The following is a 16,231-nucleotide window of genomic DNA, read 5'->3' on the forward strand; positions in this document are numbered from 1 at the left end:
GAAAAGTGTCAACCTTCGGTAAGCTTATGAGTATGTTTATCGAGTGGTGGTAATGATTTCCAGGAGCTTTCAGGAGCGACAGAAATTTCAAGGGACTTTAATTAGGAAGTAAGTTATATTTACCGCACTTTCGTCCATGGAAATTCATTGATCTTACCTGGAAAGACATAAGAAAAATAGAAAAAAACACATTAATTCACAAAATTCAATCTAAAAGTCATTGCAACTTTATTTTCATATCATTTCGTGAATTTGTAAAATTGCGTTTCGTATGAACATTGAGTTTCATAACATTTACTGAAGAAGAATTTTATGCATGAAACAATTCAATTTCTTGATTATTTCATACAAATTTTTTTATTATTATTCTATTCAATATTTGATTATGTTGCTTGGAAAATAATCATATAATGAATATTTTATTCAATATTTGATTTTCCCATACAAACTAATAATCAATATTTAAATATTTGATTGAGACCATTAAGTTTCCTCAAAAATCGCCTTCTGACTTGCCCCTTGAGTCAATTTCTTCTATTTCGTCGTGTGAAGGCAAAACAAACTGGAAAATTTACAAGAAAATAGGCGTCAATGTTGTTTTTAAGTTACTAGCGCCAATATAAGCCATGAAAAGCGTAAAGTCGCAACGTAAATTCGTAGCTTTTATGAACTGAAATGAAAAATCTGTAAAACTGCAACGACCCCTATTTTCTCTAATCAAGTGTGCTAAAATACAGCAAATTTCCCAAAATTCCTTGGTTCTTGGCAATTTTCCCAGTAATAATTTCATATATGATGTCCAAGAATGGCCTAATTAGAAAATTTCCCATGATTTCTAATACAAAGTAAACTCTGAGACGCAGACAATTCCTTAGCGCATAAGTTCCGTTCTGTTGACTTTCCCAAGAGCTCAGCAGCAGCCTCGAGGTCCGCTGGGGCCGCTGCGATATGATAATAAATGGCGTGTGTGCGCAAGAAAGCACGGAAGACTGGGCGAAGTTTTGCTGAATCCAATGCACTGCACAATACAAATCAATGATCCACGACATTTTATGCGTCTGGCGAAGTTTTGCTTGGCCCCCCAATCATCTTAGGCAAAGATCATTAGCCACAGTCATGGAGCTCCGCTTCCACGCTGCATTTCTTTTGCAGCGTCTCGTGCGCGATGGCGTGAACAAATTGCAAGGCAATGTGGCGCACAGAGTCTGTGAGAAATCTTGGGCAATTTTTATCCTTCGCCAGCAAAGTAACTTCCACCATTGATTTTCCATCTATTTGCTAATTCTGTCGATTTTCACTCGTCAACGGGCATAAATTTTCTCCTCCTGTCCCTGGAAAGAATCACTTTTATGGCCCATGTCGTGAAAAAGTTGTGCGCCCACGCGTGGAAAAATCATCTTTTATTGCCACCAGATATAATTTATACTGTATTTTTTCTTCTTTCTTCTTCTTCTTCGGGAAGGGAAACGGAAAATTTCATATTTATATCAATTTAACAAGGTTTTATATCGTCATTCATTTTTTTTCCCCACTCTTTCTCACTCACCAATCGCGCGTCTCTTTGTCGTCAAAAAGAGCACAAATTTCACGGAGAATTTTCACGTTTAGGAAGACAAAAAAAAGAGAGACAAAGAAGGAACGACAAAGCCCTGAGGATTAAAGGTTCTGGCCGAAGTTTTCTCAGGTGTTGGACGGGAAATTATTTCGTTGCGCCCGTGAGAAATTCCGCCACAGCAGAAGAAGGGATTAAAGCGCGGTCAATCCAGGCGCTTTTCTCGGTCATGAGCTTTGTGACACTCAACACCTTGTGGTTTTGACGCTTTCGCACCTTCATCCCCCACCCCTGTGGCTTCTCAGGTTAATTTCTCCCTTCTCAGACGCCTTGCGACACTTCCTCTCATCCGCCACAGTCTTGGTCAGTCTTTGGCGTATTGTCTTATTTCTCAGACCGTTTTTATCGCTTTCTCCCCGTGACAATTCCATCAAAGGGTGAAAAGCTCTAGAGATGACTCTTTCCAGCAGAAAACTTCAATGAGAAAACAACGCAAAGCTGCCTTATTAATGTGGCAAAAAATACAACAAAGGGCTTTGAAATGTTAGCCTTTCACACTCAACAGCGAAAAGGGGTTTTTCCTGTCGCCCTTTTTGCCTGCGTAAAGTAAAGACAGTTTTTGTAATATCACAGTTTTTTTTAATATTATCCTGAAATCTATCATTTTAATTTATAGGTCAATACAATTTCAAGGGGAAAATCACTAGTATTGGAAATATTTTTTGAATATTCAAATTAAGAATGGATATTTAAAAAAAAAATATTTTCAGATATTTCAGTCAAAATGCAAATATTTCCGACTTGGTAAAATATTAATTTGACTGAGACGATGAGAATTCTTCAAAAATTGAAGTGAATTTCCTCTTGTGCGATTCATAAGTCATAAGTTTTTCACCTCAAATTGATCCACACTTTTAATTCTTACGTGAGAAGACGTCTAATTACAGTCCCTTAACTTCCAAGACACTCATCGCCGGTCGATGACAGGTGAAAGTCATGAGAGAATCTCCCCACATCGACTCGGTGAGATATCAAAGGCAAGACATACGAGGCCAGAAGTGATAGTGCGCGCCCAAAAATAGCTCATTACGATTCCGCTGGTGTTGTTAGCATACAATGAGTTGAGGGCAGAGGCACGCCAACCCCAGGAACTCCTTGAGTAACTATTTATAAGGCGCACATAAAAATTCCAGCACGCAAATCAATAGGGCTGAACCTCGCCATGAAAGGGTGTTTCGCGTTATGGTGAGCACATGTAATAGCACCGGAAGAGTTCTCATGCGAGAAAGCCAGCAGAATGCAAGGGATTTTCTTGGAAATTTGCCTGTGTTCACTTTTGATATTAATTTCCTTTTGCAGGATTTCCTATCATATTTTCATTTTGGGTGGAATGGTTGGAATTGTGGGTGGTTTTTGCACGATAGAGAAACCGATTCAGTTGCGAAAAATGTCTTACGAAAACCCGCCACTGAAACTTTGTTGCTCAAGTGCTGTTATGATGTCGCAAAAGGATAATTGGATAACTTCATATTCAATAAAATGTATATGTTAAATTTTTGCCAATCATTAAACTTCTCAAAATTGCGGGAGAAATTTTTATATATGCATTTTCTCTCCGTTGTGCTGTAAATAAAAGATATATATATATATATAGGTATGATCTGAATAGCAATTTCGCAAAGGAAATGGCCAAAGGATGAGCTGAGGGACTGGTGGAAATACCTGGACGACATCTTAACCTCCGGACTTTTTGGGGGGGAAGGCGGTGAATTTTGTCCTGGAAGGAGCTACAGAGTTATAAAGGATGTCATTACGGGACATGTCAAAAGCACTCAATGTGGATTCTCTGTGTTTGCCGTTTCATAGCGCGCTCGTGGGCGAGGAAAATGTGTGGCAAAAAGGAATTTGTGGGGTGACCTCAAGACAGTCCTTCGCGATCCCCTCACAAATATGACCGACGCTGTGTGTCGGAGAGCTTTTATAATTTTATGTACACACACACACACTCACCGGTGCTTTCAAAAGCCATACACGCGTCCGCTTTTCGGGGGTGCAAAATTCACGTGTTCCAGCGAGAAAAAATCGACTCTCTGTGAGAGGTTCTTTGAACTTTCCGACCGTGAATTTGCGCCCGTGCCGAGTGTGTCCATATGGGCGCAAATTTAATTGCCCCAACTTTATGTGGGTGACTCTGCAGCAAAACCTGATGGAAGGGCTTTTTGCCCGGACGTGCGAGGGAAAATTGCAAGAAGCGCACTCGTTAAAATTCCAAATTGCAGAGATGATGTGAGGCCAAGGGGGAGATAACACAACCAGAAGTGATGTACAGTTCAGCAGGAGTACTTAAGAAGTGGAAGTGCTCAAAAACTCACAATCTTGCTTTCCTGCGTGCTTCTTTCACTAACAGATCATCCCCATTCTTTAGGTTTCTCTTGAATTGTACGAAGAAACAATGTTTTTCTAGGTTATGTAACTGTTTCATTCGCACTCTAGAACAGCAATTCTTATGCCAAAATCACTAAGGTTGTTAATCATTGCCAGAATTAAGCATTTTCATGCTATAAATATTTCTATTTTGAATCTTTGATGGCAAAAAATACTGCGAATTGTGTTAGAGCCGAACATAACCTCAAAAATATTGATTTGTACTTGAAAAATGTTTTCCTACACCACTTTCTGCACGATTTTGTCACTGAATCAAGTTGATTTTGAGTTTAGTGCTGATATTGACATCTAGAAACCTTCCAATTTAAGTCTTTTAAGACTTTCTTAGTGATATTTTTGAGGTTATGGTTGGAAAAGACGCTCAGAAAAACGGTTTAAAGTGGATTTTTACAGAAATATCGTATAAAACCGTAATTAGTTTAAAAATTTAAAGTGCTGACAGTGTTAGGAAGTGGTGTACATATTAAGAGCATATTATCTCCCTCTTGAGTGATGCTGTGGGTTTTTTTCATTGGACAAAGAAAGAGTGAGAGACACTTTGAAGTGAGTTGAAGAGCAAATTCAACAGTTAAATATTATACCAGGGAAAAAAGGGCACACTATAATATCGTATGGCGGGAAGAGCTTTTTGAGTTCTTTGTTGGCTTCCCACGAATAATAGGAAGTTAGTTCTATGCATCTTACATACACACACGCGCGGATTGCATGCAACTGTGAGGGTGTATTTTCAAAATTGCCTCCCCTTTTCAACGAAAATCCCCCACGTCGTGCCCATCATCGTCTCAGTGGCATCAATGCCATCATTAAATTCACATAATGACGGCGAATGGGGAGAAGTTGGGGGTAGAATGTGTGTACTTGGCACTTATTGAGGAACTTTCCGTGCGGATTCCCATCAAACGGACTCGAGGCAGGAAGATAAGGAATGCGCGTACAGGAAATTAAATGTCATTTGTGATTTATTGAACGACTCACACACACACACACATTATTTCATCCAATGCACACAATGCCAAGCAGACGGAGTGGATTTTCGGGTTTTCCATCCCGGAAGTCGTCTCACGTGATAGTCTAAGAAGGTGTGACAGGCAATCTTTAAGGAAATCGAACCATCTTGCATCGTGAAGCGCGCGCGCTGAAAAATCACGATAAAGCTCATAAAGGGGCGCAAATAAACAACAATATTTCCACCTCCTTCGAATGGCCCTTCTTGATACTATCCAACCCCAAAATTTATGACGATAGTTCCAATTGGAATTGATTTATTTGCATGTTTTTCTTCAGAGCAACCCGTAGAAAGCTCCATCAGACAATCCGCCCACTTGTCGGGGGTTGAAAAGCAGTTGCAGACTCGTGTGGAAATGCAGAAAAACATGCGGATTGTCCGATAAGCAGGGTAAATACAAAATTCTCCGAAAAGTTCAATGACAAAGACGCCAAGGAGTTATTGGAAATCCTAAGCCAAGGGCGTTTTAAATCACCCTTTTGCTGCGAGTGTGTTTTAAAGGAATGAAATCTCCCAAATAGGCTGTTAAAATGAAGTTTTAAGCTCGAGAAGGGCGCAAAAAATCTCCTTCCTAAGGTATCTTCTCGCACTCCTTAAGCTTCTCCCCCTTCCCCACTGAATCTTGGCGATGGCACAAAAAACACATCGCCTCTCGAGAGGGTGTTTTGCGCTGTGCGAGAAACCCTCCGGATCAGACAAACATCGAAGTGAGATTGACATTGATTTTTAAGTTTGGCGAAAATCTCTCCAACAACGACATCGATGGAAATTCAAAATAAGGGTTGTGAGATTAGTTTGGGAGGCGCAGCAAGAACGAATCCTCGAGACTTTGCATTAATGACGTGGTGTGAGGAAGCTGCCAAGGAGAGCTTTGAGGGGAAGAATTTCAGCGAGGGTGGAAAAAAAACCTCCCCAGAGAAAGAGGATTTTGCATTCTGTCAACTGTCTTCACGGCGGACGATTTTGCTCTCAGGAATTTTCTCACACTCTGTGTGAAGTGCGCACAAAAGGGGGATGAAAGGGAGATTCTCTTCTGTGTGCTGACACTAAATAATTAAGGAGAATGCAGAAGGAAAAATTCCACAAGTGCGTGCGAGTCTCACGTAGAAGCCATTTGACTGCATGAAAATCACAAATTCAAGTACTTTAAGACATCACGAGGGGATGATTCGGGGGCGAGTGCGACGTTCGCATTTTGCCTCGTGAAAATCCCATTCGGGGGCGTCGCTGTAGTTGAAAAATTTACTGCCAAACTTTCGCCACCGCCACCCAAACTCTGAGTGTCATCGTCCGAGCCTCCCATTCGCCTCATAAATAATTCAAATCCCAGGCAAAACTTTCTTCCAATCGCTCCTGATCTCCACATTCAACTTTACACACATCGCAGGGCCAAGAATGTCCTGCCAATGGCAAGTGCATTTTGCCAAGAGTGCCTGGCGAATTTGCAGACTCACAGTCACAAGTTAAGCGATTTGCGGATTAAGACTTTTTTCTTCCCTTGTAAATTTTATATTTGTATCAAAATTCTCCACCGCCAATTAATTATTCTCGCACTCGAAAGGCAAATAAACAGAAAGTCTTGCTGGAGAATTCAGCAACTTGCAAATCCCTTCGTGAATATTCAATTCAAACCCCTTGCGGCGCCCCGCGAAATTTCACAGGGCTTTGGGACGGAGGGGGGTGGAAAAGCTCCTGCCAGGACTTCCGTCGCCAATTGTGCCAATTAAATGTGACACAGCCAATTTCTTTGACCTCCTGACCTTCCCCAGCACCCTTTTCGCGCCAATACTCAAAAGTCATTAACGCTTTTTATCACGAATTCCGTTCGCTGAATTTCCACAACTTTCAGCATCCACTGGACCACTTCTTCATTAATATTTATTGGGATTTGCCCTTATTCCTTCTCGCTCCGCTGTGAGCTTGGCTGTGTGTGTGTGCGGCAAAGTGAAAGAAAATGGGTGGAAAACTGTGAATTTACGATAATATGCTAATCGAGGGTGGGTATGAAAGTTCTCAAATTAATTTTATCTCACCCTGAGAGAGAACTCTCGAAGAGCTGAGCTTTCAATTTATTTGTTGCAACCGAATGAATCAATTTTGCAGTCTCTGAACACTCATCAAAATTCCCACGCAATTCTGCAGAAAATTAATTTTGCCCTCCACACCTCAATTCAAGATTTTGCCAACGGAAGTGTCCCTAATGATCCTAAATTGGAGATTAACACGGATTTCGCGTCTGGTCGTTTTGAAGAGAATTTCATCAACTTTTCGCGACTCCTTTTCAAATTATCCAGGGGAAGTTTAATTAAAGAAGGATAAAAAAAAACCATCCAGTGAAGTGAGGGGAAAAATCAATTTCCACCCCCTTCGAAAATCGCCTTTTTTCTCATCCAAACCCACTTTCACACAAACTCATTAAGATATATTGAAGAGATAGCATTTTAATGGGCGCGCAGTCCAATTGATTTGTTGACGGTGGAATTTTTCTTAAGGGCGCGGAAAAGCCGCTGATGTGGCAGCAAGAAGTTGAACCTCCTGGAGGACCTAATCTTCCCATTATCACCCAAGAGACTAATTGAAAACGCGTGTGCGCATGATAAGACAAATTAACGAGTGTATTTTCGGAGGATTATTAGCTGTTATTGCAGAACAAAACGTGACGAAGCATTTGACGAGAAATCTAATCACTTTCTAATATTTGCAATATTTCACTCAAATTGCTTGAAGATTGACTGAATCTGAACGAAACAAGTCTGCAGAGGTCAGTATAGTCGCAAGGTTTGAGAAATCCAAGAGAGAGAAAAAACCTCCCCCGTTTCTAAGCTCTCGCCCCATTCGGCAAAAATCCATAAGGAAAGTTTTTCTGTTGTTTCCCAAGGGTGGAAATGATGAAAATACAAAATGCAATTACGTGCGGAATTTCCTGTATTTCAACTCCCCTCCAAGTTGGGTAGAAAACTCATCCTTTTTGTTATTTTGCCGGCGATGATTGATTGCTGAATGGCTTTTCTTGCGTCCCGCGCGCGCGAGCGTCTTCCCGGCCAAACCCACGTGAATTTCTAATGTTGCCAGCACGAAAGTCTCCTGGACAAACCCCCGAAATTCCATCATTGATAATTAATTTGATGCCTCGGCGAATGTTATGGAATCAGTTGCATTTTTAATGGAATTGACAATTTCCACGAAAGGTGCCACACTTAATGGATTAGGAGAGCAAAATTCTCGGTCATCTTGAGGAGTGTCCTTTTCGAGGTGAAGTCCTTTAAATATTCACTGGAAAGGGGTTGTTTTTGGACGGAGAGAGAGAGTGGAAAATAGGTCAACTGTGAGGACATTTGAGCCCCATCAGCTTTCATGTCTTTGAGGGACACTTTTGCTTAAATTTAAAAATTTAATCACATTGCCTGTCATTAATGATCACTCGCCGAGTTCGCCTCGTCAAAAAGTTCCAAAACACTTAACCATTCAAATCTTTTTATTCTCCCTCACTCGCTCCTCTTGCATTTTTGATTCACACGCCCGCCCTTGTGCTCAGGCTCTCCCCCGTTTTCAGAGAATCCGGGCAGCTTTGCGCCCCCATTCCGAGGGTGAATCACGTACAAAGTGGCGGATGGAGTCTGCCGGATCGTCGCATGAGCACATGCTTCAACATTGGGGCTCGGGCAAAAAGCTCCCATACGAATATTTAATGAACATTCTGCATTCATGCACTGGCTCCATCTGTTTCGCCAGGCTTTTTTCTCCACCCCTGCTGGCGTCTTTTTGCCCCGTGTTGCCACGTATAAATAGCAGCAAAGATGACGCATGGGGGCGTTCAGAATGTAGGTTCCATCTAGACGTGACATTTAGTCCCATTTCAGGCAATCACTTCAATCTCTCGCCCCAGCATTGCAAAAAGGGTGGCATTCAATCAGTCGCTTGACTCTGAATAACTTCCAACTCTGCACACATGGAATATTACATGATTTCCCAGTCGAAGGCGCGCCACTCTCAAAAGCATTGGAATGCTTTCACCGGGAAAATCAACATTCCTTGATTTATTGGCCGACATCACTAAGTGACCAAACGACACAGAAAAGCCACGCAAAAGTGCGAGCTTTCCCGAAATGGCCTCGCACAAAGCGCCATTCGACCTTATTCATAAATTTCTATCACTGGGTGAAAATTAATTTATGGGCCTCTCTTCCGTCTTCGCCTTATCGTGAGGGCGGCACATTGATGGGGGAGGGGGCGAAAGGGGTGGCGAAAGCTCATAAAAGAGACACACGAAGGCGCTTCTATCAATGCTTCCGCACATAAAATATGAATTGGAATGGTGCGAACACACCTTCATGCATGAAATTCAGAGTTTTTTCACCTGTTCACCCACCCAAGCACACCTTAAGCGCCCAAATCATCTGCTTTCACATTGAAGAAAAGAAGAGTCGATTGGTTGGGGGTGGCAAAGGGGCTGTCATGGGGTGAAATGGAAGTGTGGAAGTTCCATGATTTCTTATGCATTCTCTTGCTTCTTCAGACATTTTTACCCACGAATTCGAATTTAGATTAATAATTTCAGTTCTCCACTGAGAAATTGCAAGGAACTCGCAACTTTCAATAACTAACCCCTTATTCTTGAGCATGAATAGAAACAAAAGGGGGTGAAATCTTGCCAAAAACTCCTCACCACTCAGGTGAATACACTTTCCTCAATCTTCCACGGAAAACCGCACCGTGAACGTGATACTGAAGATGGAATCTTCGTTTTCAAAGTTTCATGTTTCCGTGTGTGACTTCCACTTTCTTTCCACTGACACGAGTCAGAGAGAAAAAAGAAGTCAAAATCAATTTCAATTCACATCACAAAATTGCCTAAAAAGTCACAAAAACACACACACTCTTAAGTTTATACTGTTCTCATGGGGAAAATCTAAACCATCGTGGAAAACTTTTAGGCAAAATATGCATGATTCCTCAAATTTGCTTCTAGAGACATTTAAAAACTTCCATCTTAATAGCGAACGCGTATGATTTTTGCCAGCAACAGCGCAAAGTATAGTTTCAGATATTAGCAAGTTTGAAGTAGCTAAAGTCGTTAATAGCGTGAATTTTGCAAGGGTTGAGCCAACAGCGCCACTACTCATAAATTCCTAGCATATTCCAGGTGAAAACCACCCATTTTGGTCGATGAACTACCCACCCAACTGCCACCGAAACCCGATCAATTTGCGCTTAAGAGGAAAGTCTTGTGTATTGATTTGTGGGTCGAAGACAACCACCTTGAGATGCTCCAAAAGCACTCCACCGAATTCCTCTGGCATTTTCGCACACTCAAGAAGGGGAGAGGCGATGGTGGAGCTTTTGCACGTGCAGCCCGCAAATAAGTAATGAATCCGGGCGTCGGAAGAACTGCTGGGGTGCGAAATGGACGACTTTTTTGCCGCCACCCCATTTCCTGTGCCTGGGCGCCAAAAGTAGGTCAGAAATTTTTCACCACCCACACAACCCAATCGATTTTCATTCGCCAAACACTTGCCATGGGCACAAAGAAAAAGGATTGTAATTTTCTCGCACTGCCAAGCGGTCGTTTCTGCAGTTTAAATTGGGGGAGGAGTGGCGGAAGGGTTGGAAATAAATTGGAAAATGACAGAGAAAATGTATTATTCCGATATGATTTTGTGCAAATTCCTCTGCGAGCTTGAGTAATATTCTGTTGAAAAGGAATAAAATAGTATTAAATACGTAGAATAATAGCCAATTTTCAGCACTTCTCCACCCCTTTTTTGTCCCCCATCCCCCGCGCGCAAAGCACATTCAACCCAGAGTTGAAGTGAAGTGAAAGCAATCTCTCCATTATCGCTTTCCAATGTATGGAATGGGGGATACCGCACATCGTCACATGAATTCCAAATGGGAATTTATGTGTGTTTTCTGCACGCAAGTACCACATAAATTATAAATCGCATTCACCCATACATAAGTCACTCATTTCACTTAAGAGGTGTCTCCATTTTTGCCCGCTAAATTATTCCCACAGCACATTCATTCCCATTAACTTGCCACTCTGGCGAGTCGCTCTGTCGATTGCCGCCACACAGAAGAAGAATTCCTGCGAGACTCACCTGAAAAGAGGAGAAGATTCCAGTGTAAGATGATTGAAAAGGTGACATTAATTAATTTTATTGCCAGTCAAAGACACGGAGGAATTGTTTTCACAAGGGGGAAAAAAAACCAGGCGGGAGGATTAAATTTCAAGTGAAGAATCTCAAATAGGAGATCACAATTTCACATGAGAGATACTTTCACGCACAGCCTCTCGAAAGATTTACATGACAAGATAAAAATTCGCCGTGCTACAGACTCAATTTATGGCACAAATGCTCAACGGTAGCTTCTTTGAGATAATTTCCAGGGAAAATTGTGATCATCATTAAAATTCAGGGAGAAACACAGCTTGGAGAGAAGTTTGAATTGGATAAGTTCTCAAAAGGATAGAAAAAACGTAAAGTATTTCCACGATAATAATACAACAGCCTTCATTAATTGATCTTTAACTCCACATGTGCAATTGTGTTTGTCATATTTTCCCTCAAAACCCATGTCAAATGGCATAAATAGAGGCATTCAAGTGGTTGTTGGTTTCTTCACGTCTCCGTGCGTCATCAATATCTTATGCAAGAGAACAGTTCTGTCTTAATTGATAAATGTTTCGATACTTGTAGAATTTAATCAAAATACTTAAGCACTTATTTCTGAAGTTTGTTAAAGGAATACTCTCTAAAAATGAAGGAAAATTCTGTTTGAGATTGCAAATCGCCAAACCCTGAATAAAAGTCTCCCAGTGTTTATCTGTGTCTTAATTTATTGACCAAATACAGAGAGGAATTTTGTGTTTCATCAACCATAAAGAGTTCTGATGGAATTGCGCGCTATTGGCTTCCAATGCAAATCCTCAACAGGTAATCCTATTAAAATCTCATGAATTCTGTTTGATGCTCCTCAAATTTGGACAGATAGCATCACAATTTCCAATCGTGGGCGGATCTTTACGATATTTTAAACGCTTCTTCTTTCATCATCGCCCAATGTCTTCCGCCTCCGAGAGGTTGTTCGCAGGAAATCTGCTCGTTCATCTCAATAAAAACCATGTAAGAGATGTGACTGTGTGGCCAAAAGCGCGGCCCAAAGGGGAGATAATACGGCTAAACAGTGTACACGCACTTCATAACACCTTCAGAACTCTAGCAGTGTTTATAACATGCGTTTTCCCTATTTTCTTCTCCTTTTTCGGAACTTTATAGACTTTTCCAACCTAAAGGATTATAACCTCAAAAGAGGCGCAATTTTTGAAAACTTCTGATCATCATCAGATTTCATTTTTTATCGTGTCATGAGTAAATTGCAAATTATATGATCTTCGGATATCAAAAATGTATGATTTTGGAGGTTATTTAGTGGCAAAGTTTGTCTTAAATTCATAACATAACCTAGAAAGTTGAGAAGAACAATTTTTTCTCTCCAATTATTGCGGCAATCTCTTTTCAAAGTGACTTCCAAATACTTTAATTGAGCTGTACACCACTTCTGACTGTAATATCTCCCCCTTGGTGTGGCCAAAAGCGCGTCTTGTTAGAGAAATTGTGAGTGACAGAGCTTCTGAATATTTTTATTGCCTCCACACACAAATGCCGAAACCCAATCCGGGTCAACTGCGTGTCCATTGAGTCAGTTGACCCCACACGATGGATGTTTTCCTGGAGTGTTGCAGGGTGTCGGGTTTCCATCATATACACAGCAGAGACGGCGGGTCTCCGGAGAGAAGAAAGCGAGAACTATTCAAATCCCCCGGCAAAATCTTGTTCCCCAGCTGAACCTGCCTTGTAAGTGTGGCTCCAGATAAGATTATTGATGTAAAATGCAAATTGCAGAGCAGACTTTGGTGAACGGATGATGAGAGGAGCAGAATTATTGCGTTGTACAGACACACAAATGCATATAAAGTGTAACTAGCATCCATCCACTCCATCACAGCCCTTGTGGGTGGCAATTTGAATTTACATGCATTTCGCCACACACACACACACACAGCCACTGGAAACTCAGACCATTATCATGGGTGAATTTTTCAATTTCGGAAGAGAAAACTCCTCTCTTTCTCTTCTTTTCTTCCCTTCCTTTCGCCCCCAAAATGCAAGAATTCTCCTGGCGAAATGCATTCTCATATACGTAAACTTATTATCCTTGAGAGAGAGAGCGGCGTTGAGAATTCAGAGCGATTCCTATCACACTTCAGGGAGAATATTCACCAATGGCTCAATTGACGATTCTCTTGGCCCAAATCCAGAGAATAATTTTTTCTTCTTCTTCTCATGAATATTTTGCTCATAGAAGTAATAACTTTTGCATAATGGCCAATGGGAATTGAGTTGAATTTTCAGCGAAGGCTCATTTTTTTCCATTGGAAAACATGCCAAAAACTCCACCAGTGAGAAGATTGAGATGTTTTATGAGACTAACTACACCATCTTACACTCCCTTAATTATATTCGCAAATCATATGCTGAAGGTGATGCGAAGACTCCGCAAAGTCCATTGACAGTGCAGAAAAACCCCGCAGAATCGAGTGCCGAAAATAATGACCCATTTCCAAGCCGAGATGATGACATGGCTTCCAGTGCAATGAAACACTCGTTAGCATCCCATTTCAATGCGCACACAATGAACCCCCGAAACGCCCTGAAACGTGCACGGACGCTCTCCTGCCGCTGTCCTGCACCTCAGAGCGCGATGAATGGCCTCAGGACTGACGCTTGGCGTCATTTAAAAGTGTCTCATTTGCCACCGAATGTGTGACTGACACACGATCAGCCTCAGGGCTGCCGGGGCTCTCCTCCGACTGGAGAGTCATCGGGGCGCTTTTGGGGTGGGGCCAGCGCCACTCAGACAGGTGGAATGACATGGCCCGACTGACATATCTCATCATGATCAATTATCGGCCGTCGGCTCTGATTGAGGGACAGAATGAGACATCAGATGAAATTAATCAGTGGGATTTTGTCACCCTGAATGAAAAATTGACCATGGCGTGGCCATTATTAACCGGAGAATTATGATTTCACCAGTCGATGGGAGGGAATATTTATTGAGCATTTTTGCCAGCGACTCATAAATTATCCAAAACTACATTAGTCAAGACAGTAGCGAAAATTTGCTTAGGACACCTATGAATTTTAGATCAATTTTCCTATTAGTGCTAAAAATTCGACATTTCTTTCAAGTTTCGAGACATTTGCCTTAAGATAAGAAATAATCAGAATTTTATGATCTTTCAAATGGCGTTGAGATCATAGCGATATCTTAATTCGGAGCCGAGATATTGAGAAAAGCAGAGAGATATGCGCAAGTGGACAGCGAAAATTCAATTAGATTTTTTTCGCCCCACAATATTTAATAAGAAATCCCATCTCAATATGTGCAATAATGTCGATTAATAAGAAATTAGAACGTGAGATTATCCTTAATTTCCCATTGTCCTACATTTGCCACTAACTCGCTCACCTCGATCGATTAATTGGATAACATCCGGATGAGGTGGCATTAATTAGTGCTGAATCAATGGCTAAAGGTGAGCTTAACGAAGGCATGATGATCGGAAATTGTGCGTGAAAAATTTCACGACTGATTAAAAGTGCGACAAGATGCGATTGAGCATTGATCTTCTGGGCATTCTGCTGGAAATGAGTGTCACGGGGACTCGCCTTGATATACTCGCCAAACTCTGAATGCTTCAGCATGAATTACGTAAATTAATAATAAAGTTTTGCAATCGAGAGTGTGAGTCCAGAGTGGCTCCCAACTTTATTCCATCCCATCGCTGAACATTTATTCAATTAGACAGTGAATATGGGTGATTCTCCCGCCCAATTGTCTCAGTTCCCAAGCTCAAATTCCAGCTATCCAAGCATGGAATCTTTTCACGCACCCCTGAACGTTGATCTGATTAACTTGATATTCCAGCAAACTGTGCAACCGTGTCCCTGTCTCACCAGAGCACACTCACACACACCATCCTATAAATTCTGCTGTGACGCCCGTCGGAACTCAACAATGTACGATTCATGTTCTTTGTGCTCGGCTGGCACAACAACCCTGGGAATATCCCTTCTGGCCGGGCGCAAGTCAAGGACAGCCCGAGGGGCACCGCATCCCCTGCCCGAGCCCGCCACGCACAATTAGGAAAGACACACGGCTTTTTTGGCCAATTCTCTGTGCCTTTTCGGGTCGATGAAACCCGAGGATTTCCTGCAATTCGACCGCCTTCCGGAACACCATATGCATCTGTGCATATGCAGTACACTGAGAAAAATTCACCGTCCTCAAAATGGATGTGTATATTCCTTCTCTATATATTTCTCAACTCCAGATGATGCAATATTAATGAAGTAATTTAGAAATGTAGTGGAAAATATACAGAGATTATTATAAATTTAAAATTCTCCAAAGCCCCGCCCACTTGAATGCCCCGCCCTAGTCAATATCTCCCCCAGTGAAATGTGTTGATTTCTCTGCTATTCTGCCACTGTGAATCCCTTTTGAATCCACAATAAGAGCCACCATGAAACTGCTGAATTGTCAACCCCTTCCCAGACCGAATTCCCATGAGATTGTGTGTAGTTGCATTGATCCAGGATCAGTGGCCTCTCTCATGTTAACACCTGCACTGAGACGTCTCATTATGCTGTCTTCGGGACTCCTGAGGGGGCGGTGTCGCCTTTGGGAGGCCCGGCAGGGTGTCTCTAGATTAAATTACTCGCCGTATTATGTTGTACAATAGCAAAGATGATGACGAAGATGATAGCTTATGACGCATCACCATGGCGAAGAGGAGTTCAGTGACAGGAAGTCTCCCAGATGTGCTCACATCTCAGGCTCTCCACCATCGATAGCACAGATTTTTCATTGTGGACGGGGGGGGGAGGAAGTTGTCAAATTTCACTCACATCGCGGATGGAAATTGCAGAGGGCATTTGATCTCTGGATTGATATTCCGGCATTATTTAATTTGTTTCATTTCAATATGCGTCACAATTCGAATTCGATTTATTTATTCAGATTTATGCGATAAATTGCTGGACAAATTGTTGGTGATTTTCATGCATTTTCATAGCATTCAACATACATAAAATAACATTTTGGGATAGTAAATGAAAAGTCGGATTTCCGTTTCAATTTTATGTGCGAAACACGCT

The 16,231-nt window shown here is 41.7% G+C and overlaps 1 protein-coding gene across 1 annotated transcript in view; it reads right to left on the bottom strand.

Moving 5' to 3' along the window:
- LOC132255874 (teneurin-m) overlaps positions 1-13,890 on the bottom strand; it is a 115,787-nt gene extending 101,897 nt beyond the window's left edge. Inside the window, exons 1-2 of the mRNA XM_059752045.1 lie at positions 13,791-13,890; positions 124-157 (exon numbers count right to left, since the gene is read on the bottom strand). Coding sequence (XP_059608028.1) covers positions 124-157; positions 13,791-13,890 — 134 coding nt within the window. The remainder of the gene's footprint in view (positions 1-123; positions 158-13,790) is intronic.
- Between the last annotated feature and the right edge of the window lie 2,341 nt (positions 13,891-16,231).

This window comes from Phlebotomus argentipes, unplaced genomic scaffold, assembly GCF_947086385.1.
Source record: "Phlebotomus argentipes unplaced genomic scaffold, Phlebotomus argentipes genome assembly contig_5, whole genome shotgun sequence".
In the NCBI taxonomy this organism is placed as follows: Eukaryota; Metazoa; Arthropoda; class Insecta; order Diptera; family Psychodidae; genus Phlebotomus; species Phlebotomus argentipes.